The 24,697-nt window shown below is 36.7% G+C and overlaps 3 protein-coding genes across 4 annotated transcripts in view; 1 reads left to right on the top strand and 2 right to left on the bottom strand.

The window, feature by feature from the left end:
• Positions 1-276: 276 nt before the first annotated feature.
• LOC127416922 (P2Y purinoceptor 2-like) lies at positions 277-2,331 on the bottom strand. Its single transcript, XM_051656523.1, has 2 exons — positions 2,114-2,331; positions 277-1,933 (listed from the first exon to the last, which is right to left on the bottom strand). Exon 2 carries the CDS (start codon positions 1,919-1,921, stop codon positions 917-919), a length of 1,005 nt encoding a protein of 334 aa, XP_051512483.1. The 5' UTR covers positions 1,922-1,933; positions 2,114-2,331; the 3' UTR covers positions 277-916.
• Positions 2,332-7,842: 5,511 nt separating this feature from the next.
• Positions 7,843-15,015, bottom strand: LOC127416921 (P2Y purinoceptor 2-like). The gene is made up of 2 exons (XM_051656522.1): positions 14,911-15,015; positions 7,843-10,799 (listed from the first exon to the last, which is right to left on the bottom strand). The coding sequence occupies exon 2, from the start codon at positions 10,785-10,787 to the stop codon at positions 9,783-9,785; it is 1,005 nt and encodes a 334-aa protein (XP_051512482.1). The 5' UTR covers positions 10,788-10,799; positions 14,911-15,015; the 3' UTR covers positions 7,843-9,782.
• Positions 15,016-17,422: 2,407 nt separating this feature from the next.
• Positions 17,423-24,697, top strand: part of LOC127416908 (F-BAR and double SH3 domains protein 2-like) — a 125,244-nt gene continuing 117,969 nt past the window's right edge. Inside the window, exons 1-2 of one of the 2 annotated variants that reach the window (XM_051656504.1) lie at positions 17,423-17,728; positions 23,436-23,533. In XM_051656504.1, the coding sequence (XP_051512464.1) occupies positions 17,708-17,728; positions 23,436-23,533 (119 nt within the window). In that variant the 5' untranslated portion in view covers positions 17,423-17,707. The remainder of the gene's footprint in view (positions 17,729-23,435; positions 23,534-24,697) is intronic. The other variant, XM_051656505.1, reaches the window with a different exon arrangement.

Here is a 24,697-nt window from a genome sequence, read left to right as displayed (position 1 = left end):
GACATTTTACAGTACATTTAGGGTAAGATGGGTGAAGACACCCCCGGTAAGGACAAGATGCCCCCCCCCCCCCACCTTAACTTTTTCTCTTGACCATAGATGGCACTAAATCTCATATCAACATCTTTGTTGAATGGCTGTGCTTCTCTTAATCTTGATATTTCATCTGAATATAAACATTTGTGAGATTTCTTCCATCCAAACTGTTTTGAGGTTAAATTATCACATTTTTTGACAATGGAAAACAGTGATCTGTGACATTCTCTTATGTTGGATATATGTCTATTAGATAATGGGGGATCTGTGGATACAGTAAATTATTTAGATTTTAGAGTTTTTTGTTTTTTTTTTTTTTTTTTTTTGAGTAAAAAATATTGTTTTTATTTTGAAGTGACAAGGTAAAGTTAGACTCTTGGTGTAAGATCTGGAAAAAAAAATCAGCAAATTCTGAAAATTAGAGAGTAACTTTAAGAATTGTCACTACCGTACACACATTCTCTGCAATTAAATAAACCTTTTTGTTTGTTTGTTTTTAATGGAAAATAATATGTTTTTTAGTATGTACAATATGAAAACTGACTGTACTTTTAAAATATACACCGATCATCCACAATATTAAAACCACCTGCCTAATATTGTGTAGATCCCCCTCGTGCCGCCAATTCAGCGCCAACCCGCATCTCAGAACAGCATTCTGAAATTATATTCTTCTCACCACAATTGTACATAGCGGTTATATGAGTTACCATAGACTTTGTCAGTTCAAACCAGTCTGGCCATTGTCTACTGACCTTTCTCATCAACAAGGCGCTGTATTTGAAAGTTTGCTAAGACCCCATTGTGAAGAACCACTGCTATAGAGGAAGGAAGAGAAAAAATGTCATTGGTTCATAGGCTCTATCATTGCTACCTTTGCTCAAACAGGTAGTTGTAATGCTGAGAGAAATTTGGCATTGTCACACCTTTGGCTTGATTTGGACTTCTTGTTGATAATGTTTCTGAAGCTCTGTCCTACCATGAAGTAGAGGATGGGGTCAATACAGCTATTGAGACTTAGCAGAGGTCGTGTGAGCTTGTAGGCCACGTTGGAGTTGTGCAGCGTCATGCAATTCTGCAGGTCCAGGTAACGGTAGCCATAGTAAATGCTGCGGTTCAGGTGGAAAGGCAGAAAGCATGACATGAAAGTAATAAGTACAATCATGATCATCTTCACCGACTTCTGCTTGGAGCGCTTTGATATGGAGTTTCCACCAATGCTGGGTTCCTGAAGTTTCCGTACCATCAACACATTGCAGACCAGCACCACCCCAAATGGTAGGATGAAGAGCAGTAACATAACCACTGAGGTGTATACCAGAAAGCTGTTGAAGAGCTCCTTGATGGAAGTGTCGTAACAGACCAGTAATGAACCATTTCTTCTTGTCTTGGCGAAGTAGAGGATTGGTGCCTGGAATATAAGCAAGGTCACCCATATGCCCAACGAAACCAAACGAGCAAAACGGGCATTCATACAGGTCAAAGAGCGCACCGGGTGGCAGATGCCCAAGAAACGGTGCAGACTGATGCAGCTGAGGAAGAGGATGCTTCCGTAGAGGTTTGTGTAGAACAAAAAGCGAATCAGCTTGCACATCGGCTCGCTGAATGGCCAGTCGTCCTCATCAGCATAGTAGTAGATGAGGAACGGAAGGGTAAGGATGTAAAGGGTGTCACAAATATTGAGGTTGATCATGTAGATGGTGCTGGGCTTCCAGTGTTTGGTTCGAAACAGAATGATGTACATGGCAGTGAAGTTCAATGCCAGGCCTACCACAAACACAAGACTGTAGCTGATTGGGAGGAGAATGTACTTGAAGTTCTCTTTTAAAACACAATGAGACTGGTTGCTGTTATTGGTTGGTCCAGTGTTGTTTAGTGTTGCCATTTTGGTCCAGATCTGTCCAAAAAACAGACAATTATATCAGACCTAAGCAATGAGAAGCATAAATACTCAGACTAACATGAATAAAATATAACTTTTATGCATGTATAAACTTTACGGTTTTAACAGACCACTAATTGTTTTTCCAAAGCCAGGGGCCGAAAATGAGCTTTTATAGTAGCCCTAAATAGTTACTCTGGTAATCTGGTGCTGGGCTTCCAGCGTTTGATTTGGAATATGATGAAAAACAAAGCAGTGACGTTCAGTGCCAGGCCAGACACAAACACAAGAGTGTAGCTGACTGGGAGGAGAATGTACTTGAAGTCTTCCTTTAAAACACAACGGTACACATCACTGTCATTGGTTGATTCAGTACCTTTATGTGTTTCCATTGTATTGCAGATCTATCAGAAAAAAAAGGCAATGGAAAAATTTGTATTCATCAGTTTGATAGTGCATTAATAATACATATATAATGTTGTGCCTTTTATGGGTCTACTGTGAAATGCCTGTTAAGTTCAAACAACTTGATGTTGATCAACAAGTGATCAGTTTAGTGTCTCCTGTTGGCTTTGTTCAGACAGATTGCAAAACAATCTATATTTTTGGCTCTAAATAGATTTCACTCAAATCCGTTTAGTTGTTTACAGTTTGAACAGCAAATACATTAACCTTGCCTTATATAATCATGTAACAATAAATACGGTTTTGCATTTGTGGCTCTTGTATGTATTGGGGTTTCCTGGTAAAATGAACACTACAGGTGCTGCAACAACAATTACTTTTATTCACTTTTACACAAATCATGAGTAAGACGACTGATTATCAGTTCTTGAACTCTTAAAGTGCATGACTTCTAAGGCGATACATTTTGTACCTGTTCAAACTGCACAGTATATCTCAACTGATACAGCGTTGTACCGATGGTAAGGTTTAGGTTTGGGTTGGTATAACGGTCTGTACAGCTGAAAACAATTCACTTTTGGCACCCCTCCTTGGACATTGAATTCAGAAAATAGAGCTCACACGTTCCTATACGCCCAACAACACTTACTGCTTTGGCCACTGGAGGCAGTGTTTCACATTTCTGTAAGCGCAGACTGATTTCAGCTTCAGAAATGTCACCCTACTGTTTTCGTTTTCACTGAGATCAGTCTGGAACAAAGCTTAATACTTTGTTCAGACAAGCAACAAAATATGTTTTGTTGTTTTTCCTGCTTTATCTAACTCAAACCAGTTTAGTTGTTTGCGTATGTTTTATGTGTCACTTGACACATTGTTAGTATTTCAGATTTTGACTACACTAGTTTCTAAATAAATTGATCCAATTTAATTATTTGCAAAATAGATGGATCAGATTAGAAAAACAAACTGGAATTAGATGAAGTGTGAACCAAGCCTAAAGCATCTTGGACATGATGTTCAAACAGAATTCTTGATCACATCTCAACTTTAAGAACTGGTATACTGTATGTTTACCAACACACAAACTGATAGCACTGTGCATACAACAGCCAGGGTTGAGAGGGTTACTTTTGAAATGTATTCCACTACAGATTACAGAATACATGCTGTAAAATGTAATTTGTAACATATTCTGTTAGATTACTCAAGGTCAGTAATGTATTCTAAATACTTTGGATTACTTCTTCAGCACTGGTTGATTTTTTCACTTGTTTTGACTATAAAAACTCTGCCAGTACAGTAAGACAAAATACACATATTAAAAATACATTCTCTGAAAAACCTAAATATATTATGCAGTGTTGTTTCTAAAACAAGATAAATCAAATTGATCTTGTTTTAAGGATTTTTAGATATTTTTACAGGAAAACAATACAAAAATTATTATCAAGAATAAGATTTTTGCCCTAATATCAAAGGTCTTACTAGAAAAAAAAAGAAATTATGATCCAACGTGAATTTTCTTGATAAATAAATATGATCATGCCTGGTAACATATGTGCATGTAAAATGGCTAGAAATAGCATTTTAGCTTAGCGTAAAGCTGACAATTTACTCAAGGTTTATTTCTATTTCTTCTGCTCCAAATTTACTTCAAACGTACTTCTCTGTCTGCTCGTATAAATGTAACACATCATAAGAAAGTGTTTCACCGCTGTTCAAATGCACTTTGGATCACATCATTTATATGTATAAATGTTTTCCATCTGAAAGGACTAAATATTAAATGAAACAAATGACAATAAAATGCAAAGTAATCTCTTCAGTAATCAAAATACTTTTTGAATGTAATTGTATTCTAATTACCAATGATTTTAATTGTAACTGTAGTGGAATACAGTTACTTATATTTTGTATTTTACATGTATTCTGTTACTCCCCAACCCTGACAACAGCATACAAATTGTCCTGCAACAGTGCTCTCAACATGGCGTCAAAGAGATTTCCAAATGTTTCTACTCAAATCGGGATGGATAAGTAAGCTTTTAAAGTGGCACTAAATAGAAGATCTGGTTATCACACACCATAACAACACTCTTATTTACACCACAGAACAACATATCATATTGATCAGTGAAGCAAATAAAGCCACAAAGTAGCTTAAAATCTTTTGGGAATTTTCTAAGAACTTCTTCCTTACATCAAATGATAGCTGATATTCACAAGACTTTTTCACATGTATTAGGTAGACCGTTATCACTTTTAATGCTAGCTGATGTTTCTTATGATAGAGTCAATTCCTCTGTAAACACAAACCAAAAGAAGGGCATGTTGTCACACTATGGTGTAAGCTGTCGCATTTGGAACCTGCCTTTAAATATTGATATCCAGACATTTCAGCAAAACATAAACAGTAAAACAATTATGAGGCACAAAACAGTCAAATGAAACGGCAAAAAGGTCAAACATAACGAACAAAAATATATCATTATTTTGACCAACAGGTACTGTAAATAATACAATTTACAACATTTAAAACACAAGCTGCAACCTTCCCCAACCTGACAAGTCCTGAGAACACAGTTCAGTCTTCAGGTTGCAATATATCCTCATATCTTATTGCGCTCACTTGTTTACCCAACAGTTTAAAAAAAATATGATGATATTGGAATTTTATTTTTGGAGGATATAATTCCAAAAATTAATTCTAATTTAAGACACTTTCAAAATAGTTGTAGATAAATAAGCATTTGTACAATTGGACTTTGACTCAAAACTTATTTAAAATTATAGTTAATGAGGTATAGTCCTTGTGACAGCCTCCCGGTGTGACAACTAGTCCTGGTCTCTCTTATAATACAGTATTTAATACATTTTCCCCAAACTAGTGTAACAAATCATTGAGAAATCTTGATAGCTTTAAGTAAAGATAATCATAAATTTGCAAAAAATAAAAACTCAAAGTAGCTCACATACGTGTTCAGTAGACACCTTCAGGTTTGCAACAGTTGTGCCTGCTCTGCATACCTGTATGGTCCTCCTCTGCTCGTTTATTCCTAATTCATGCTGCAGTTCTCCAGTGTGGGTGGTACTACTCATGTCTTCATATTTCAGCCTGCTCTCATTGGCCAGGTCCTCAGCCAATGGCATGTCACTTAGACTGCTGCAAAGCTCAAACAATGTGAATATGCTGAACGCTGAACACTTCCCATCTGTCTTGCACCATCTTCTGTTGTAAGATGCTTTTTGACTGCAGAATGGTGTAGTTATGGCATACAAGAAGGGCATAACTGTACCATGCTAATCAGCCAAACTTTGACCACTTTGTATATTCATCAAACTAGAATTGGAAAGTCAAGTCAAACGCATTGCACTGCAAATTTCCACAAATTTAGCCGGTCATCTGGTGCCTTGCAAACAAAACTTCTTTCCAGGTGGACTGGCGCAACCCAGCCTATGGATTAAGCTAGCCAATCAGATTGGAACCACCCATTTTCACCTTCTCCTTCTGTGTTAAGTATGCATCAGACGGTCGGACTCGGTGTATAAGAACGGACTGTGGGTGTCAATGATATGACAAATGTTTTCACATTTTAGAATAATAGTGAAGTCATCAAAACTATGGAATAACATAAATGGAACTATGGGAATTATGTTGTGACTAAACAAAATCCAAAATAAATCAAAACTGTGTTAAATTTGAGCATCTTCAAAGTAGTCACCCTTTGCCTAGAATTTGCAGAAATGTACTCTTGACATTTTCTCAACCAACTTCTTGAGGTATCACCCTGGGATGCTTTTTAAACAGTATTGAAGGAGATCCCATCTATGTTGGGCACTTATTGGCTGCTTTTCTTTATTATTTGGTCCAAGTCATCAATTTCAAAAACTTTTTTTTATATATATAAAATTTTAGATTTATAATGAAATAAATTAATATGTTGGCACAATTATATTTTTGTCTACAAAACTAATTTCAAACATTTAAGCATACGCCTTCAGATCAAAAGATTTTTAAGATTATGAGAAACATTTCAGTCAAGTGTTTCAAAACTTTTGACCGGTAGTGTGTGTGTGTGTGTGTGTGTGTGTGTGTGTGTGTGATATATATATATATATATATATATATATATATATATATATATATATATTAACATTTTTATGAAAAGGCACATCTTGTTCAGGTCATGTGGTGTAACCCTGAAAAAACTTATTGATTTTCTTGACTCAAAAATTCATGATATTTGTATTTTTTATTTGAAAATTGAAATTAATAATTTAGTTGTGTACTCTCATGTATTCAAGGTGCAAGGAAAGTATTTTAATACATTTTACTTGACATTTACTCTACATGACATTTTAAAAGTCATTATGTCATTTTTAAGTCGCATTCGATGAAAGCGTCTGCGAAATGAGTAAATGTAAAATTTCTGCAGAAAATGCTATTAATGGTTTTCAAAACTTTATGAAACCAAACTGGACCTTAAAGATTACAGTTCTATGAACTTGGTGTGTTTTCAAACTAGATTTCTAAAAGATTTGTATCACCTCGGACAAACTTATTTGACATTGACCCAAATACTATTAGTGCATTGCCGTCAAGCCCTGTGCAATGCATTTTAATTTGGCATGTTTCATTTGAACTCAGGCTGGATGACATTTCAGGGCTACGGCAGAATGCAATATTTTTAGTGAATGTCGTTATTTACTGAAAATACTGCCCTCTGCCATAGCTCTGAAATGTCATCCAGCTTGCGTTCAATTGAAACATGCCACATCAAAATGCATTGCACAGGGTTTGACGACAAAGCACTAAAAGTATTTTTGTTGTATAGCAAAAAGCAGTTTAGGCAGTCTGCAAAATATCATTAATTATTTTCCCTTTAATTTATTCCACCATCTGACTTCAGAAAATTGTGAAAGAGAAAACATACCGTAGAACTAAGACAGCTAAGGGTAATGTTGTGCTTACAGAAAGAGTATGTTTGGGGCCTAAATGAGCAAAAAGACAATTTAGGATAGTGCCGATAAGCTCCCAAACTTATTTAAGTTATTTATTTACATAGATACTTATATTACACATTTGTTAATATTCTGAAATAACCTCAAACTTGAATTAAAATGAATTCAAGCTAATAAATTGGCTCAAAGAAGTGATCGTTCCAAAAATCTACAGCCTTGCCAATGGACAGTGCGCATTTTTTTGTTTACAATTATTTTATAGTGAATTACAGGAAATATTAAGTAAATATATTGAGTATTCATCTGAATACAACAATTATTTGTTAACATCTCATTTGCTATCATTTGTCAGTATTGTAGGTATTAGAGTTATATTGGCATTATATTAGGTGTATCAGCCTTATATTATATATCGGTATCGTATCGGCCATTAAAAAGTATTTTGGTCAAACACTAATCAAAGACTTATATTTGGGATGACAACAACAGAAACACTGTTAGACTCTATTTGTATAGACAAGTACTGTAAGACAGGATAATGGGAAAAAACGCAGCTCTACATTGTTGTTGCTTTTATTTATTATCACCCTATTAATGTTGCACCTTTTTCTGGTATTTATACTCTTGAAATAAAGAAAATGTTTACAACATTATTATTGGTCATTGATCTCTTGGCAAATACTGAGTTAACTTTGACTTTTTTTTATTTTTATCAAAGAACTTGATGATTACCAGTAGGATAGTTAGCAAATGAAGTAGTTATCAAAAAATTGATAACAAACAGTGTATTTAACATTCCTGAAATTAATGTTGCCATAGTAAGACAAAAAAAGAAATAAAAAGAAAAAAAAGAAAAAATTGTATTTTTCTAAAATGCATTCAACACAGACACCCCATGAATCATAAATAAAATTAAAAATGAAATATTATCAATGTTCTGTCTCTTATTAAAAGTGTCTAATTTCTGTGACACTAGCGTCACAAAAAATGAAATGCAAAAATTTTGTTTTCAAACAGGTAACCTGAACACTCCCCCCACCTCCTATTGGTCAGTTGAGTAGATTTTTTTTTTGTCTGATTCAGTGTCATTCTGTTTGAATTAAAGCTCAACGTCAGCTGTTCACTGAAGGCATCTAAAGACAGTTCATGTCACACCTGATGATATTCTGAACTGAGGAGAAGTCTCTGACTGTGAGTCAAAATGCTGTTGTGCTGTTAATAACTCTCCCAAAATACCCCTTTTCAGAATTTTTTCCCTTAATTTATTTTAAAGCATTTGTGGCAAGGAGGAGGGCGGGGCCGGGCCATGATGACGCACGCCCGGCCCCTAATCAGGCTAATCAAGCCGACCAGAGGGATAAAGGCCACCAGAGGCGGCAGTTCAAGAAAGAGAGAAAGAGCAACAGGCAGCTGCCCTGTATGTGTTTATGTTTGTATGTTTCTGTTTAATTAAATTTTACTTTGATGCTTCGTCCGGTTCTCGCCTCCTCCTTTCTATTGTACCCCGTTACAGTATTATCCATTGCTCTTCAGGGGTAATGCCACTTCGTCAGGTTCTTTAATAGAAGAATCAATTCCTTCACCACCAACGCTTCATTTTTCCGCAGTACCAAGAGGTCAAAGAGCTGATATACAGTAGGAATATAGTCCTTCACATATACAATAAAATGGCCCTGTATAAGGAATAGTTCACCCAAAAATGGAAATTCTCTCATGATTTACTCACCCTCATGTCATCTGCAGAACACAAATTATGATTTTTAGAAGAATACTTCATCTCTGTAGGTCAGCATAAAGGTAATCCATTAGACTTCAGTGGTTAAATCAATGTCTTCAAAAGCAATATGATAGCTGTGGGTGAGAAACAGATGATTATTTAAGTACTTTTTTTACAATAATTCTGCTCTATGCTCAGTCAATCTCTACTTTCACTTTCACAGTCTTCATGCATATCGCCCCCTACTGGGCAGGGGAAATAATTTCTAGCAAAAAAGGACTTAAATATTGAATTGTTTTTCACCCACACCTATCATATCACTTCTGAAGATATGGATTAAAACACTGGAGTCGTATGGTTTACTTCTGTGCTGCCTTTGTGCTTTTTGGAGCATCAAAATGTTTGCACCCATTCACTTGCACTGAATGGACCTACAGAGCTGAAATATTTTTCTAAAAATCATAATTTGTGTTCTGCAGAAGAACGAAAGTCATACACATCTGGAATGGCATGAGGGTGAGTAAATCATGAGAGAATTTTCAGTTTTGGGTGAACCATCCCTTTAAGGGTCACAAAGTCTTTCTATTTATATAACAACAAATGCTTCCTTAATAGCAACTGCTTTTTTGGGGATTTTTGTCATTTTTGTCCAGGAGTCTCCAAATGGACTGTTGTAATTGTCGCAGTGTTGACAGTTGCCGTCCATTATGAGTTGCCCGTCACAACTTCCCCTTTCACAAATAGTTTTAACCAGAGATTTTCTCCTTTAGCATCCTTTGCTCAAGAATGTATTGAGGTTTCAGGAGATTTTATATTTTCACCCCTTTGGCTTTTTTTTGGCTTTTTGCTAATACTGCTTCTGAAGCTCTGCCCAGCCATAAAGTAGAGGATGGGGTCGATGCAGCTATTGGCGCTGGCCAGAGGTCGCGTGACCTTGTAGGCCATGCTAGCATGCTCTAGCATCTTGCAGCTCACCTGCTTGTCCATGTAGCGGAAGGTATAGTATATACTACGGTTCAAGTGAAAGGGAAGAAAACATAACATGAAGGCTAAGAGCACAATTATGATCATCTTTACCGACTTCTGCTTGAAGTGCTGTGACATGGGGCCTCCACCAACAGTGAGTTCCTGAAGTTTCCGTACCATCAACACATTGCAGACCAGCACCACCCCAAACGGTAGGACAAAGAGAAGAACCATAACCACCGAGCTGTAAACTAGGAAGTCGTTGAAGAGCTCCTTGCTGGTCGTGTCATAGCACACCCGCATATTACCATTTTTTTTCATTCTGGAGAAGTGGAGGATTGGTGCCTGGAAGAAGAGCATTGTTGCCCATATGCCTACTGAGATCCAACGAGCACGACGTGCGTCCATCCAGGGCAAAGAGCGCACCGGGTGGCAGATGCCCATGAAACGGTGCAGACTGATGCAGCTGAGGAAGAGGATGCTTCCATAGAGGTTTGTGTAGAACAAAAAGCGAATCAGCTTGCACATCGGCTCGCTGAACGGCCAGTCATTCTCATCTGCATAGTAGTAGATGAGGAACGGAAGGGTAAGGATGTAAAGGGTGTCACAAACGTTGAGGTTGATCATGTAGATGGTGCTGGGCTTCCAGCGTTTGGTTCGAAACAGAATGATGTACATGGCAGTGAAGTTCAATGCCAGGCCTACCACAAACACAAGACTGTAGCTGACTGGGAGGAGAATGTACTTGAAGTTCTCTTTTAAAACACAATGATACTGGTCACTGTCATTGGTTGGTCCGGTGTTATTTAGTGTTGCCATTTTGGTCCAGATCTGTCCAAGAAACAGAAAATTATGTCAGACCTAAGCAATGAGAAGCATAAATACTCAGACTAACATGAAAAAAATATAACTTTTTTGCAAGTATTACTGGAACTTTATGATTTTAACAGACCACTAATTGTTTTTCCAAAGCCAGGGGCCAAACATGAGCTTTTATAGTAGCACTAAATAGTTACTCTGGCAATCATACATTCTTAACAGTGTACTCATTTATGCTCAAGAAACATATTGATCAATGAAGCAAATCAGGCCGCAAAAATAGCTGAGAACTCCCAAAGCATTTCAGAAGAACTTGCTCCATTTTTGACTGTAGATCATATCTTTACTGTAAATTGACAGCTGCTGTTGTCCAAACTATTGAAACAAAACATACTGCACTGCATTATTTTATTTTAATGTATGTCCTTTTTATTTATACTTTTTTTTCCCTATTGTTAATTTTAACCAATTTTTAAATTAAACATGTTTATTTTTCATTTTTCATTTTCTGAAATGATTTTAAACTTTTACATGTCTTTATTTCTCTTTCAATTATCATTGTGTATGAAATGCGTTAGATAAATAAACTTACCAGTTTTATGTTAAAAAGAATATGGATATACAGGAGATAGATAATTTAGTTGCTTATTAATTCTTAAGTTGCTTAAATCAAATGCAAATTATGTTTTGATTGATTTTGATAATGTTTTGAAAATTATTGTTTTGAAATTAATCTTAAAGTGCGAGCTCAATAAGCACTTATTGATAATAATAATGATAACAATACTAAAATAGATAGGTAAAGTTTGTCAAGACAAATTTTGATGTTGGCTTGACAAAGCGTTGTCTGAAAGTTTTTAAAGTTTTAAGTTTGATGGTTATAGAGTCATTATAGTTATATAGATACAGTGCATCCGGAAAGTATTCACAGCGCTTCACTTTATCCACATTTTGTTATGTGACAGCCTTATTCCAAAATGGATTAAATTCATTATTTTCCACAAAATTCTACAAACAATACCCCATAATGACAACGTGAAAGAAGTTTGTTTGAAATCTTTGCAAATTTATTAAAAATAAAATCACATGTACATAAGTATTCACAGCCTTTGCTCAATACTTTGTTGAAGCACCTTTGGCACCAATTACAGCCTCAAGTCTTTTTGAGTGTGATGCTACAAGCTTGGCACACCTATTTTTGGGCAGTTTCTCCCATTCTTCTTTGCAGGACCTCTCAAGCTCCATCAGGTTGGATGGGGAGCATCAGTGCACAGCCATTTTCAGATCTCTCCAGAGATGTTCAATCGGGTTCAAGTCTGGGCTCTGGCTGGGCCACTCAAGGACATTCACAGAGTTGTCCCGGAGCCACTCCTTTGTTATCATGGCTGTGTGCTTAGGGTCGTCGTCCTGTTGGAAGATGAACTGTCGCCCCAGTCTGAGGTCCAGGGCACTCTGGAGCAGGTTTTCATCAAGGATGTCTCTGTGCATTGCTGCATTCATCTTTCCCTCAATCCTAACTAGTCTCCCAGTTCCTGCCGCTGAATAACATCCCCACAGCATGATGCTGCCACCACCATGCTTCACTGTAGGGATGGTATTGGCCAGGTGATGAGCGGTGCCTGGTTTCCTCCAGACATGACGCTTGCCATTCAGGCCAAAGAGTTCAATCTTTGTTTCTCATGGTCTGAGAGTCCTTCAGGTGCCTTTTGGCAAACTCCAGGTGGGCTGTCATGTGCTTTTTACTGAGGAGTGGCTTCCGTCTGGCCACTCTACCACACAGGCCTGATTGGTGGAGTGCTGCAGAGATGGTTGTTCTTCTGGAAGGTTCTCCTCTCTCCACAGAGAAATGCTGGAGCTCTGTCAGAGTGACCATCGGGTTCTTGGTCACCTTCCTGACTAAGGCCCTTCTCCCCCATTCGCTCAGTTTGGCCAGGCAGCCAGCTCTAGGAAGAGTCCTGGTGGTTCCAAACTTCTTCCATTTACGGATGATGGAGGCCACTTTGCACATTGGGACCTTCAATGCTGCAGAAATTTTTCTGTACCCTTCCCCAGATTTGAGCCTCGATACAATCCTGTCTCGGAGGTCTACAGACAATTCCTTGGACTTCGTGGCTTGGTTTGTGCTCTGACATGCACTGTGAATTGTGGGACCTTATATAGACAAGTGTGTGCCTTTCCAAATCATGTCCAATCAACTGAATTTACCACAGGTGGACTCCAATCAAGTTGTAGAAACATCTCAAGGATGATCAGTGGAAACAGGATGCACCTAAACTCAGTTTTGAGTGTCATGGCAAAGGCTGTGAATATTTATGTACATGTGATTTTTTTTTTTTTTTTTTTTTTTTTTTTTTTATAAATTTACAAAGATTTCAAACAAACTTCTTTCACGTTGTCATTATGGGGTATTGTTTGTAGAATTTTGAGGAAAATAATGAATTTAATCCATTTTGGAATAAGGCTGTAACATAACAAAATGTGGAAAAAGTGAAGCGCTGTGAATACTTTCCAGATGCACTGTAGATAGATAGATAGATAGATGCTGTAAGTGATTTTAGCATTCTGAAGCTTTCAGGTGACTAAGCTGTTGAAATTCCCACGCCCCCTCATTCCAAAACCCCGCCCTCCAAAGATAATTTTGACACCAAAACCGAGCAAAAGAGTAGCGTCGTTTGTTCCTGTGGCTGTCAAATTCAACAGTGGCACAATAGCGCCCTCAACTGACAAACATTATGAATCATAGCCTCAATGATCCACTTCAAATACAACACTATGAGAACGAGCAAAATGATTGACAGGTGAAAAGCGTCAGTGTCCACAGACACATTTTTGTTAGCTGTTTACAAAGTCTACAGCTGTCACAGAGACTGGTGAGATATCTCAGGACACTTGTTTCATTAATTACTACTTACTACTTACTAACTACTTACTTTTAGGAAGTATATTTTTTGCATAATGTTCCATGAAAAATATCACTTACAGCACCTTTAAAGCAGATTAAAACCTTTGTGAGTGTTTGTTTACATTTGAAGTTTTCACAGTTGGGAGTTTGAATTAACGAGCATTCAGTTGGCCCATTTGAACATTTCATCAATGCAAGTCAATGGAATTTTCCTGTTTTTAACCGTACTGTGCGAAAACCATAAGTCCGATCAGTTAGAAAGAGCAGAGCACACTATTGCAGAATAGTCTGAAGGTCTGTGCCAAGTTTAACTTGAAAGCTCTATGTGAAGTTATTGTTACAAATTTTGGTCTCGGTTTAGGGATTTTGAAAAAACCTGCGTAAAGCCATGTAAAGGTGGCAAATCTTGTAACTTTCACATGATGTGCTCAAATATACCAAAATTGGCTTTTTACATAGTGGGTCAATCAGTGACCCATTACCAGAGATTCATCCTCCTAGATATGTAGTCCCACTGTTAAAATTATGATTTAGACAACCTTTAGCTCTTTGAATTTCTACTTTTAAACCCTCCTGAACAATTGCCCCATTATACTGCCAATCAACACAAATTGTACTTGATTTTTACAAACTGATGTACGAGCTTAAATAATTTTCTGTAATAATGGACATTTCAGTCAAAAATGCTGTGTAACGTAGGGCAGTATGTGCAGCAGTACGCTCACTACACACACCTAAATAGTGTAAATGGAGTACAACTTGAACCCAGAACATTGCTTTATAACCTTGTTTTTTTTATTTTTATTTATCTGCAAAAGTTACTGTAAATCTACAATAACACGTTGGAACATGTTTCAGATTAGTGCCCTTGGCCAGAACCCTTGGGAGTCTGGCAAAGGAGATGGGTATGTTAATTATCAATAACTGATTTCTTGGCCAACAGCAAAGTTAGAATTTCACACACCCCCAAAGAGACCTGATAAGTTTCAGTTTTAATTGTACTCTTGGTATCACTCTTTTACATGATTTTTCAAGTTTTGTAATATTATTATGTTAATATTTAAAATATATACAGTATATATAGAACTCCATTCACACACACAAATATACTACAATACATTCTGCCCACTGACAAAGCTTTCTAGCCCCCAAACACATTAAATATCTGAAAAAAAAAACACAAAAGACAGCAACACTGACACTGACCACTTTTTTACTGACCTGTTCCTCTCAGGTTCTCAGGTTGAATTAATCTGTAAGTCCTTAATGCTTCCAGTACAAGGAAAAAGAACTTGATTGGACTTGCACAAGGCCAGTCATCTTTCCTTGACTGATTCCAAGGAAAGAATGAATGACAAGATGTTCAATTGTTGTCTTACTTCCCCCGCAACATTGTATTAATTATTACCCTCAGTCAACAGAGTTATGAAACTGACCTTAACTTAATGTGGTAAGTCTTTGGAGCACGTATGAGGAAAGACACACTCATGCACACAATTGTTCCCTTAAAGTGAACATTATTATTTCGTTTAAGAACCCAATAAAACCATCTATGTGAGTGATTTAATAAAAAAATAAACATTTTTTTTTTTTTGCTCCGGTCACTGTAAACAAGCAACTAGAGAGCTTGTACGTGGCAATAAATGACTACACTTATTATAATTTTTCATTTATGTATATGTTATGTACAGTTTTACACCATGAAGCAAAAAGTTTGTGGAGAGTCCCTTCTAATCAACCAGTTTGACCAGTCCCCATAATTGCAGTGAAGACAAATCTGAATGACATTCAGGAATATTTCAACTTTGTGGCAACCGTTTGTTGATGGTCCTTCTGTGTTCAAGCAGGACTTGCCACATGCACAAAGCAAGGTGAATCAATGAAAACAATGAATAACATCTGTGTGTTATTGTGGTGGTGGTGTAGTGGACTACAGCACTGAACTAGTAAGCAAAAGGTTGTTGGTTCAATCCCCACAGCCACCACCATTGTGTCCTTGAGCAAGGCACTTAATACCAAGTTGTTCCAGGGGGATTGTCCCTGTAATAAGGGCACTGTAAGTTGCTTTGGATAAAAGTGTCTGCCAAATGGATAAATGTAAACATCTGCAAACAGGAGTAAAATCCCATATTTAGCAGTCTATGTCAAAGATTTGACAGTTAAGTACTTGGAAATCCAAGTTTTCAATGCAACATAAAAAAATGCCACACTTTAACATCTCTCATATCCAGTGCCTCACATTAAGGAGAAAGTCAAACCCATCAACACATATTGTCCATTGGCAACATGTTAAATAAAATAGGATGGTTTATAATTGTATGGACAGCCATTTATGAGAGTTTTAGGACTGATTATTGCTATGCGTGATTGTGTAACATCCAACAAATATGATTTCATTGGAACAAGCTTGCAAGCACTGTTTCTCCATAATGGACAGACATTTTAGGAATGACAACTTACATTAAGATAACAAGAACTAAGGCTGTTCTCAATCTTATTTGGTTTATTATGGTGATAGGCCTATCTTATCTCTAATTAGATCTCTGTATAGAACGAATGCCATATCAAACATATGTAACCTGATTTTGTCTTGATTAAGGTTTGTAAACCCTTAAATAAAGAAAAAAAAAAAAAGAAAAGAAAAATTTTTTGAAGAGAGAAAAAAATTTAGGAAGAGAGAAAAAAATGTAAGACTTAGCTCAGGAAGGAACTGAGACACTATTTTTTTTTTTTTTTTCACCTTGCGGTTCAGAGCTTCTGTAATATATATATATATATATATATATATATCTTTAAATGTCATTCTAACAGTTGCTAGTGTTAGACACTAGACAGAACTATGCTGATTTTTCAAAAACAAAGAGGATTTCTGAAAGAGCACAGGGGAATCATTTTATCTGGGATCGATTATTATGCTGCCGCCATATCGAGGTATAGGTCTCTGCAGAACAGTAATGAGTGTTTTCAAATCTGTAGGCGTTTCCAAACCAGTATGGGCGTTTCTAAACTAACCAATGAAAGTAGGGAATCTCAATAGTTTGAAGACGCCCACTGATTGGAAAAAGCCCATTTTTGTTCTGCAGAGATAGAAGTCTCGCCATATGCATCGACTCAATCGATGATCTTTCGACTGGCTGCGAGTCCTTGTTGCTGTGCAAGCCCACGGACGCGAACATGCATGAAAGACAGTACGCAACTAACAACACTAAAAACCCAGGCTATAACGTTTATATCTTCATTTTAGTCACATTAAACATATACCGAATGAAGAAACATAAAATAAATATCGATTCAAATAATAAAGAGGGGTTTAATAAAAAACATTCAGTTGATATAAATTACCATACGAATTATATAAATTAAAAAATATATGTTTGTACCAAAAACCTTTCAGAAATTATATATATATATATATATATATGTATGTTTTCCGACCATTTCATCTTGTGCAAAAAATATCTTCTGTGAGTACATTGCGAAATTTACGAACCCTACAGTGGCAAGGCTTAGATCATTAATATTAATTTAATCACGGTGACGTTGCCGCTGAGTCTTCCTATACTGTCCAATCACGTAATCTAATTAATATTCATTATTACCAGCTGACAGACGCTCGCTTACTAACGTCTACCTTTCGGCCAATCAGATAGGCTTACTGAGCTAGCGTCCCGTTACGTGATTAATATTCATGAGTCCATCCTTAACTATAGTAGGATAACTTCATTTGCGGTTCGTTGTGTCCTGTCTGGGGCGCTCTTGGGCTTCCTTGTACAGCTTGGAGCCTGCTGCTGTTTTGGAGGCATATTCAGTCTTTGACGACTTTCTCCACTGATCCGCAGTGTTCGCTCAGCGTCTGCCCGAGTGGACGCGCTCTATCATGGCCGTCTGAATCGCGATCCGATCGCAGTCTGATCTCCTTTCCCCCCTTTTTCCCGACGTCGATAATTAATTATCTGTCCCGATCGCTTTGGGTATCGTTTCATTGGGAATATTACTCCATTTGTGCCAATGCTCAAACATGCAACCTCCGCCAAGAAAGGTAAGAAATCCACTTTGGAAGAAATGGCTTCTTTAAATGCGAGAAAAAAAAAAAAAAAAAAGAACGCGTGAATTCAGTTATTTGTAACATTGTTGCATTGTTTTAACTTTGTGTTCAGCCGCCGTTTCTTTAGAAACATTGTATCAGTTTTTCCAATTGTTGCAGAAACAATTGTAGCAGACTTTTCTCGTAGAGTTCTGTTTTTGTTGTTTTTAAAGCCACAGCAGTTAGGAATATTCGTGCAGTTCAGCACACATCTACTTGACATGGTGAGGGAGTCTTTTTTTGGACAGATCTGTCCTCAACTAACGGTAAAAGCCACGCAGCCAGTAGCCGTTTGTTTTGTGTATTTTGTGTATTTTGTGTATTTTGTGTGGTGCTTCTTTCACTCTGATCCGAATCGAACTGAACCCGATCACACAATGCTTTTAACTTTCTGATGTCTGATCACACCTTGCTTTAGTGACTCCAGATATCATGCAAATATTCAAAGTATATGTGATATTATTAAAGCGAATGTTAGTTTTGGATAATGAAAGATGTTTTACTGTAAACACTCAAAGGTGACAGCAGGGGTGTTGGGTTTCAAACTCATGTCCCACAGGCTATATATGAAGGAATGTGAAATTACCATGCACAAAACCTCTCTATTGTTATGATTCGTACAAATGTGATTTTTATTTTTTTTTCAGCATCAATGCATTGGATTATACATCAGTCAATATAAAATACATAAGGGTGACGTCTGAGTTTTATGCAATTGCTTTGTCTAAAGAAGAGGTGGAAACCAGATAGCATGTAGCACAGGTTAACCCCTCAACAATGCTAGTATTTTCTGAATATTATGTTTTTAAAACAAATATTAACATGATTATGCATGAATCTTTGAATCACAAATCAATTTTAAATGTTCTTTTTTTAACAAGAATATAACCATTTCAACCCCATTATTAAATTCAGTTCAGTAGAAGATAATGGTGAATATTACAGAGGCACCTGGTGCATCAATCATTTTATTTATGTTGTCATAAATAAAAGACAGTCATATAAAATTACGAGTAAGGGTTAAAGGTAATCACAAATAGTCGTTTTGATCTAAAATCACACCTTGAATGCTTAAAAATGGCTTTTGAAAACATGTCCACTGTAGTGGCAGGGGCGTGGCCAGAAGGGTGGCACAGGGTGGCAGCTGCCACCCTAAAAATGAGCTTTGCCACACCAAGTTGAACCCTGCTCGCATACTGGAGAAGGTGCGCAATGGCTTGACTAGTCCGTGTCACGTATGGTCCATGAAAATGTTCCGCCTCCCCCCACTACATCGCTCCTGCTCCACCGTTTTGCTCATTCTGTTGATGTGTAGTTGAGGTTGTGCAAATAACTAAGGTGCTATTTGAATGATTCAGAGAGATTAAACCTTGCATATACTGTAAAGACAGTGTACATCTCATCTACTGTACTTTCCAAACCAAACACATGATCCACCCATGCGTGTTTACTAGCACTGTGGACTTTTCCATAGAGACCTGTTCACATGCATGCCTGAAAAATATGCTGCTGTGTTGATGCACTATGGTTTCCTTATGACACACTTGATCAAGGCCGGTGTGTTTGTTTTCTGAATCCCAGAGTAATAATGTATCACCTGTACATCTCAAAGTGTTGATGAGATCCGTGTAGCCAGCTGTCAGAATGTGTGTTATGGTGCAGCTTGTAACATTGTATCATGCGGTCTATGCTGATAGGGTTGTGTGCTGGGCTGCTTGCTGACTATCCCCCCCCCCACCCCCCCTTCTCATTGGCTTTAACTTTTAGGGAGTTGTTACACAACCAATTATATCCTCACCTGCCAAGCAGAGAGCTTTTGTTGTAATTAACAGTTTCTCCCCAGATAATAGTCAACCTGCCCGGGCTCATTGGCCCGGTCCCTTTGGGTTTTCTCGCCAGTGTTGGGCTGTTGTGTATTGCACCTTCTAAGTGATTGTTGTAAAGTTCTGTACCCCAAACATCAAGTTCTTTGTCTTCTGTCTGGACAGAATTGATTGAACCCAGGGCCGTGACCACCATAGACATATTCGGAGAGTATTCAGATTTATGGTTCACCAAATATGTTTTTTTCAGTTACATTTGTTGCCCCTCAATCTTAAAGGAACGTTCCAGGTTCAATATAAATTAATGAAGCTCATTCAATAGCATTTGTGGCATAATGTTGATTGCCAAAAAAATAATAATTTCAGCTTGCCCCTTGTTAAAAATCAAAATCTTACTGATTACAGTAAGGCACTTACAATGGAAGTGAATGGGGCCAGTCCATAAACATTAAAATATGCACTGTTCCCAAAGCATAGCCACAAGACGTTAACATTATACAACATGATTTTAGTGTGATAAAATCGCATACTAACTTTATTTATGTAAAGATATACCCATTACCAGGATTACAGGGTTTTGTTGTCAAGACAACGATATGGTACTATTGGGTATAACTTTACACAAATAAGGGCTGTGTTTCCCAAAAGCATCGCAAGCTTAAGTTGATCGTAGAGACTATTGGCACCAATGGTTTCTACAATCTACTTGGGCTAACAATGCTTTTGGGAAATGCAGCCAAGGTTAGTAAGTGATTTTATCACACTAAAATCATGTTAAGACGTATAATGTTTGAGTTTTGTTGCTATATTTGTTTATGCACTGGCCCCATTCACTTCTATTGTAAGTGCCTTACTGTAACTGCGTTTTTTATATTTTTATTTATTTTATTTTATTTTTTTAAATAAATAAATGAGGGACAAGTCGAAAACATTTTTTTTTCTGGTTATCAACATTATGCTGAAAATGCTGTTGATTGAGCTTAACTTGTTTAAAAAAAAAAAAAAAACAACCTGAGTGCATGCTGTCATTAATGCAAAAGACGGACATTTCAAACACAAACACATATCAAAGTCATTCTGTTATGCTGATTTGTAATTAAATCATTTGTATGAAATTAAAAAAGAATGCAAAATAGAATCATTTTCACTAGTGGTCTCGGACTTCTGGACCTCACTTTACTTCAAGACATAAAGGGTATTAGGTGTTAACTGATACCATCATCTGTGTCCTTTCTTTTTGCCCTTAAACGGATTCAAATCATTTATTCGGAGTGTGTACTGCATGCTTGTTTATGCAGCTTACTGCATACAAATCTAAAATAGAAGATTTTTGCTCATTATTGTGCTGGTATGAGTTAGGGATGCACCGATCCGATACCTGGATTGGTATCGGCTCTGATACGGACATTTTTAACCACATTGAGTATCGGTCCGATGATCCAGATCCAAATCCAATACTGTGTGTGAATTAGGGCTGGGCGATATGGCTTCAGAAATTATATCTCTATTTTTCAGCAAATTGACAATATTAAATTTGTGTCTCCATATTTATTAGGGCTGCAACTAACAATTATTTTGATAATCGGTTATTGGAATGATTATTACAACGATTATTTGACTATTCAGCGATTATTGCAACGATTAATCATTAGCCCTTAACCGATTATTCAGCTTGTGCCCCGATTTAAAAAGTTGTATTAAACGTGCTTACTAACAATAAAGAGGGCAAAATCATCTTTTAAAAATACCTCTAAATGACATTCACTGAATTAAAAGGAAAAAAATACTTTTAAGTTTCATTCAGTAAAGAAATTCACTGCAAAAAATCCTATTGTTATCAAGTGTTTTTGTTGTTTTCCATTTAAAATTGTCTAAAAATCCTTAAAACAAGATACATTTACTTGAGAAGCAAAATATACGATATTTAGACTTGCTTTAAGAGAATGTCTCTTAAATATAAGTGTATTTTGTATATAAGTGTATTTTTACTATATTTGTTATACTTCTGCGAGTGCAGTAAAGACAAAATATACTTTTTGTCTAAAAAAAGGCACTAAAACAACTCTGCATTTTTTATTAAAAAGTACAGTTGCTGATTATGACTTTATAAAAATGTATTTTTCACTCTATTACTCATAATATAACAATTCTACTGTAATGCGTGATTTGAAAAACGATACATTTGAACACTTGTATTACAGACCCATCTCTCTCTCTCTCTCTCTCTCTCTCTCTCTCTCTCTCTCTCTCTCTCTCTCTATATATATATATATATATATATATATATATATACACACACACACACATACACTTATTCCTATATTGTCAGCTTGCTTGGTAGCTCATCTGATAGAACATTGGACTCAACAGCTGCAGTTCGAGTCCAGTCAAAGATGCACGAAAGTGAAGTTGGCATAGAAGTGAAACGGAATGACATGGTTGCTTCAGTGAACGTTTATTTTTTGTAATTTATTTTTTAATTTTTTTAATTTTTAATTTTATTTTAAAACATTATCAGTTAGGATTAGGTGTTGGTTAAAGGTGGAGTAAGTCATTTTAATCCAGTAAACTTTTTGTCAAATTCCACAAATATCTCTTCACGGTCCATAGCTGTCCATTCTGTGTGTGCGCTGAAAAAAAATCCGGTGTTTGTACACAGCCCTGGCTCTGTAAATGGGAAAATAAACAAATTGGATCAGACCGATCCACACAACACTATTGTGTGTGCATGAATTTGGGGGGTGGAGCTTCTAAAGGGAGGGGTGTGTTTGTTTGGCTGTTGAATTCAAATATCAACAGTCTTTCTCAGGAATCGCTTACTCCACTTTTAAGGGTAAGGATGTCTGTTTTGTTAAACTCTCATTTATCTTTTCGGACATTACTGGTTAGGTTTAGGGTAAAATTTGAAATTAGGGAGGTACATTTAACTTATTAAAACCTCCATCTAATATTTACCTTAACCTTATGTGATTACAACCTAATTTTGCTCAGTTTGGCGCCCCCCGCTGGACATTTCACTTGGAAACTGCAGCCAAACGTGCAGTGAAGCACTTAATTTCAGTTTTGCAAAAATGTTGCAATGCTCACAGAAATTTCACGAGATCAGGCTGATTTAAGTCTAGATTTAAGTTGAAAACATTTATAAAGATTACGGGCGTCTTTTCTATTGAAGACTTTCACTGGAATTACTGTTAATTTTACTAAGTCAACTGGATAGTGCCAATCTAAAAATAAAGTTTTTCTTAAATTACATCTTTGATGTAATCGTTTTTTTGTTTCTTTACATATAAAAGAGTACCTCCAATCAGTTCCACACCGTGAAGTAGTGTAATGTCAGATATTCTAAACTGATTAAGAAAAAACATCACTGTTACCGGATCAGGATCAGTATCGATATCAGCTGATACTGAGAGTTCAGGTAGCGGAATCGGATCAGGAGACAAAAAATGTTATTGGTGCATCCTTGTTTTTTTGTCAAGGATTGTCATTTGGTTCTTAATAAGGAGCAGACGTCTAGATCAGGCCTGTGATTAGTGTACTCCTCCCTTAATGGTTTAGACCAAAAGAGAACCATTAGAATAGTTTCATTACTCTCTCATAACAATGGAGTGGCACTAGACCGTATAAGGAACAGACCAACAATTCATGTCTTTCCGTTGGTTGTGTTAGCAATAATGTTTCTGTTGTGAACTTGTTATTGCGGCTCTTTCAGATGAGTGGAGCTTAGAACTCTGTGGAAACATAATAATGAGCTTGTGTGGGACTGTGTGTGTGCTTCTGTGTTGGAATGGCATGTGCCATCCCCTTCTTCGGCTCTAATGATGTTGTTTGCCCCATAGGTGAAAGTGACACAGGAACTCAAGAACACGCACACGGAGCAGCTCGGCCGGCTGCATTTAAAACACCAGACGGAATGTGATTTATTGGAAGATATGAGGTAAGCTATTATTCAATGCACTAACACGCTCTTATTGCCACAAATGCGAATGAAAGAATTAAATAGAACAGAGGAATGAGATGAGAGGCCACAAAGAAGGAATGAAGAGAGAGAATATTCCCCCTCCGATCACAGGACTGGGATGTGAAGAAAGCATTTCCTCTGGACTTCCTGCTTGCGGGCCAGTCGTTTCCCACAGCTGGAAGTCATAACTGCGCTGCTTTTCTTTTTTTCCCGTTTGTCTCTCTATGTGTCTCTCTTTTTGTCTGTCTTCTCTTAAAAGGGATTGAGGACTGTTACAGAACAGTGCGAGGGAGGGAAGTTGAGATATTATATATCTGTGTGCATTTTAAATCAAGATTTAAAGGGGTCATTACATGCCTATTTTATTTTAATATGTTTCTTGAGGTTCACTTATAATTAGGGGTGGGTAAAAATATAGATTTTCCAGTGCATTGCGACCTTATTTGAACAATCTCGATATCGATTCTTAAATCCCAAGATTGATCTTTTACTCAATGAGCAACCCTCTGAGAGGAAATCACTTTCATTTGCAACCAAATTTCGCGCTATGCAACTAAAATGTATATATTTGGCAACTGACTGGTAAAAGTTATTTTTCACTCACCAGTGATTGTGTATAGTAGTGAAGTATTCAGCAGCGAGATCCTTTCTCATCTTGTTGAGAGTAAAAGTTGTTCCGTGTAATGTGTGTCCAAAGCCGAGATCCACGTGACCCATTTGTCATTGAATAATGTCGCTTTTAATACCCTTCCTGTTCTTTACAGTGAGTTGTTAATTAAAAAGAAACAAAAAAAGAAACATTTAATTCTAGTCATGCATGGCACGGATGAGATAAAGCCATTCGAGTCTCTCTCATTAACATTTACAGACGCTCTTTACAGAAATGCCGGTTTTGTTAATGAGACAGTATTGGTTTTTAGCACATGTTCAACAAATCAATGTAAATATCTGTAAATAGTACAAATTATGCAATTAAACAATAAACATAAAACAAAAAGTAATATATGCAATATAATGTAATATTTATGGATTGAATACATGGATTTGTGAAATTTAAAAAGCTCAAATATGACCAAAATGATGTAAAATTCATATTTTCGTAATGTACTTAGAAGGTCCCCTGTATAATTAACAGCATTA

The sequence above is a fragment of the Myxocyprinus asiaticus genome, chromosome 26 (assembly GCF_019703515.2).
Source record: "Myxocyprinus asiaticus isolate MX2 ecotype Aquarium Trade chromosome 26, UBuf_Myxa_2, whole genome shotgun sequence".
Taxonomy (NCBI): Eukaryota; Metazoa; Chordata; class Actinopteri; order Cypriniformes; family Catostomidae; genus Myxocyprinus; species Myxocyprinus asiaticus.
The sequence above is the reverse complement of the archived record's forward strand: the minus strand, read 5'-3'. Positions and strand labels throughout refer to the sequence as shown.